This window comes from Halyomorpha halys, unplaced genomic scaffold (assembly GCF_000696795.3).
Source record: "Halyomorpha halys isolate HHAL.00 unplaced genomic scaffold, Hhal_1.1 Scaffold800.1, whole genome shotgun sequence".
Taxonomy (NCBI): domain Eukaryota; kingdom Metazoa; phylum Arthropoda; class Insecta; order Hemiptera; family Pentatomidae; genus Halyomorpha; species Halyomorpha halys.
Window position 1 is genome coordinate 18,811 of NW_027109163.1, and position 4,149 is coordinate 22,959.

The 4,149-nt window shown below is 28.6% G+C and overlaps 2 protein-coding genes across 3 annotated transcripts in view; one reads left to right on the plus strand and one right to left on the minus strand.

The window, feature by feature from the left end:
• The window catches only part of LOC106686239 (uncharacterized), a 24,094-nt gene that overhangs the window by 4,696 nt on the left and 15,249 nt on the right, over positions 1-4,149 (plus strand). The window lies entirely within an intron of this gene.
• Positions 1-4,149, minus strand: part of LOC106686238 (heat shock protein 60A) — a gene marked incomplete at its 3' end in the record, with an annotated part of 10,572 nt that overhangs the window by 3,845 nt on the left and 2,578 nt on the right. For both annotated transcript variants that reach the window (XM_067047338.1, XM_067047337.1), the window contains 3 exon segments: positions 833-1,001; positions 1,080-1,200; positions 1,267-1,415. In XM_067047338.1, coding sequence (XP_066903439.1) covers positions 833-1,001; positions 1,080-1,200; positions 1,267-1,415 — 439 coding nt within the window.

Here is a 4,149-nt window from a genome sequence, read left to right on the forward strand (position 1 = left end):
AACAGTTACTTATATAATAGAATGTCTATTATATTTTAGTGAAAATCACAAGGCAGTGGAAACCCCCATGGGGGCTTAAAAGAAAATAACAAACTTATATATGTATATCATTTTTAATTTATATAATTTAGAATAATTGTGATTTTTTTTATTTTTAGTTACGGATCATGCATCATTTATTTTATTATTGGTTTACTAAAACTAATTAGTCGCCGAATTTTTTCTGTATTTCACCTAAATCCCCACAACTACCACAGGTTGCTGAGGCACACCACCTTATTGGTCTTATTGGTTAACTCTGGGGATTTTAGTGGGGAGGGGTAAAAAGTGTTTTATATACTAAATGTTCTTTATGGTTTAGGAGTAAGGATGAAACTTTTTATATTCTGTTAATTCAAAAACTTATTCCTAAGATTAGTCATGACTTAATGTTCAGTCAACTACGCCAATTCGATTTTATTTGACAGAGCAAGATTTTTTTTAAATTTTTATTGTGGTACTGAAGATGGCAAATGACTCTGTCCCTAAACGTGTACTATCAAAAAGTTTGTCTTTCTCTATAAATCAATAAAAATATATAACTTAATTTTATATATACATAATTTTAAATATGAAGATGAAAACTATTTTGTTCTTTTTTAATCACAACCCTGACCATCTTCATATTCTATTTATATTTTCTCAATGATTTATTACAGTAAATTTTTACAAATTCGTGTAATTTATTTGATTTAAAGATTGGTGGGTTATAGGTGTTATGTCTTGTTACAAATTAACATACATAATAATAACCTTAGACGTAATGAATGTAAAATGAAAACAAGTCACATACTTATTTATCACCATAGTTAGGATGGCGTCTTGTTCAAAATCTTCTGCTACTATAAGTAGAGGTTTTTTATGTAATGCTGCTGACTCTAGTGCATGTATTATCGAACGAACACTGGTTATTTTACTGTCACAGAGTAATACGAAACATTTTTCCAAAATAACCTTGTTCCCTTGAAAAGGAAAAAGTTTTTTTATTTCTATTATAATTTTAAATAATATATTGAATTAAAAATTAAAATTGCCTTTACCTCGACTGTTTATAAAAGAGGGTGAAAAATAACCATTTTCAATTTTAATACCATCAATGAGTTCAAAACTGTCAGTGATTGTTTTTCCTTCTTTAACAGTTACAATGCCTTCCTTGCCAACCTAAAGTAATTCTCTAGATTCATATATTAGTTCAAATTTAATTATGTTTTTATTAATATCTCTTACTTTATTTAAAGCCTGAGCAATTAACCCTCCAATGTGGCTATCACCATTAGCTGATATGGTTGCAACATTAAGTATTTCTTCTTCAGATACTACAGGTTTTGTAATTTTATCTAACCAATGAATAGCTGAATCAACACCCATCATAAGACCTACAATTTTAGAATTACATGTTAAAGAATGCTATCCACATAATATATATTTTTTAGAAGTACGGTATTAGTCAAAAAGTTTTAGACAGTTTTTATCATTTATTTCTTAATTGTATGATTCTATCACACTGCCATAATGAAAGGGGCAAGATTCAAAATCTTCATCATCAATTTTTTGTTTTGTCTATCCAGGGAGTAAAAATGTAATAGACAAAAGAAATCAAAACTTCTAGCTATAACCTGATTGGAAACTGGAAAAGCCCTGTAATATTTAAATAATTAAATTGTACACCCTTTATGATTGATAACTGAGTAGTTAGAGCTTTGTACCTACAAAATCAGCTTAACATGAAAGTATTGTACTACATGAAGACATAGGTAATCTTACCGATTGTACAAGTATTAATTTCAATCCTTAATACAGTAATAGTTACTTTATACTACTACTCATCTAATATATTAAATTGATAGTTTATTGCCTGGGTTAGAGAATGTTTAATTGAAAAAAATATATAGGGAAAATTGTGTTTTCCATTAGAAATCACCCACAACAAAGCTGTTAGGTTTCAAAATAAAGTTTAGTGCCATTGGTTGGAATGTTACAGAACTAGTAGTGTGATATAGTTCTGTCCTGTGACAACTTTAATAGGAAACTTTTAAGCTCTTTTTCTCAAAATTATAGGAAAGGCATTTAAAACCTTGTCAAACCAAGGCAATGAGTTGTCATAACTTAAATTACTGAAATTATTGTACCTCTATTATAGTGTACCATGATCTGGTCAATAGTTCTCAAAGAGGGTGATGCAAACATATGCCACTTTCTCAAAATATTACAAAAAAAAAGTAAAATTAAAATAGCAAATATACAGTATATTAAAGCATTTAATTTTCACTGTTGTTATCTTATTTTACTACATATTCAACCGCACTAAGTATAAGTGTTCAGACATTTTTAATGTTTTTGAGCTCTACAAGAGTATCTCAAAATTTTTATTTTCTGATAAAGGTGCCACAAATCTTTTTTAGCTCAAGAAGGGTGATGTAGTGAAGAAAGTTTGGGAACCGCTACTCTAAATTACTTCTATATTAACAACTGGCACCAATTTTGAAACCGTTGTTGACACCTAGCACGTAAGAAGGTTGGCCTGTCAATAACTTATAAATGTACATCCTATGGTTTTGAATCAATTATTGAAGAATAATTTTATGAATGAACTACATTAAAAATTTATAAGTACCTAGTAATACTAATTACAAACTAAAGCCATATTAATAGCTTAAAATTTGCACCATTTCATATATTTTAACACCATTTTGGTACTATAAAATTTTAAGTTGATCAATCGAGTACTCTATGAGCTACGTACCATGTTATATACCTCGGATTTGACAACAATTTCGACATGATGAAAGAAAACGCAGTTCGTGTTCGGTTTCAACATGACAGAAAACAAAATCAGCAGTCCAATTTTTCAAAAGTTAATATTGTTATACATGTGTTATTAATGAGTTATCACATCAAATATGACTAATATAAGGTAGTTTTATCCATTCTGCGCAGTTTATAAATATTTTTATGCAATGCAACACATGTTAAAAATGAATCATACCTTGAAAACAGTTTGATATCTCAAGAACTGTGTAACTTACAGATCACTACTATGGCTCAATCTAAAGTTCTTTAAATACACAATAAGGTAGTTTATAATGATTATCTTCCTGAGAATTCAGAGCTTTCTTAATGTTTTTTGGGAAAACAAATATTGGTGATTAGAAAATTATATCTTGGATAATATTGAATGAATTTTGATTTTGATTTTGATTACTATCATTTTGAACCTCTGTAAATACACTATAAAGTAGTAAATAATAATCATTTTCCTAAGAATTGTAGTTTTCATAATATTTCCCAAAATACATTGATTACAAGTTTGTTTTTTTTTAAAAAAAAAAGCTTTATTTCTGGAATTATCGAGTATAAGAAATTAGATTAAGCTACTTTATTTTGTATGTATTCCCCATTAGTAGTTATTTATAAAGTTATATTTAGTCCATGCATAAAAGTTATGTTCAATAACTGTTTCAAATGTTCAAAGGACTCAATCTTATGTCTAGTATGCTCTGCAAAAGAATCCAATAAAACACACCTGTTGATTACTCAAAATTCATTTGTTTATTTATTTTTTATAGAGATAAATTAATTGTAACCTCATTAGAGGCTGAAATTAATGGTTAAGAGTGATCACTTTTTTTTTCTATATTATATTTAGGAAAAGGTATATGGAAGAACACTGTAGATAATGTTTTAAAATTAATTTTTGGGCTATTTCCATGGCTCAGAAGAATTAGGCCTGAGTCTATCGTTCTAAGATCTGCGGATGGAACTAGTTTGAATCCGGCCTGGAGCGTTGAATTTTTTCATTGAGTGGCGGTTCCTCAAAATAAAAAACTTGATCCCCCACTATGGTTAGAATAGGTTGGTCACTTGTAGATAACTAGGCAAACATCACCTTTGCTGTGGATTGCCGTAAAAAAATATATATATTGCTATGTACTAGTAGCTGATTTACTTGGGATGCCAGGATAATCGCTGAAGGCAATTATCCAAAAATAAATTAATTAATTGATTATAAATTGAGTCCTAAAAAACTATTATTATAATTGGATTCCTTTCCAAAGGCTGTTTGTGTGTTTACCAGTTTACCAATTAAATACCTTTATATTCATAAAATGT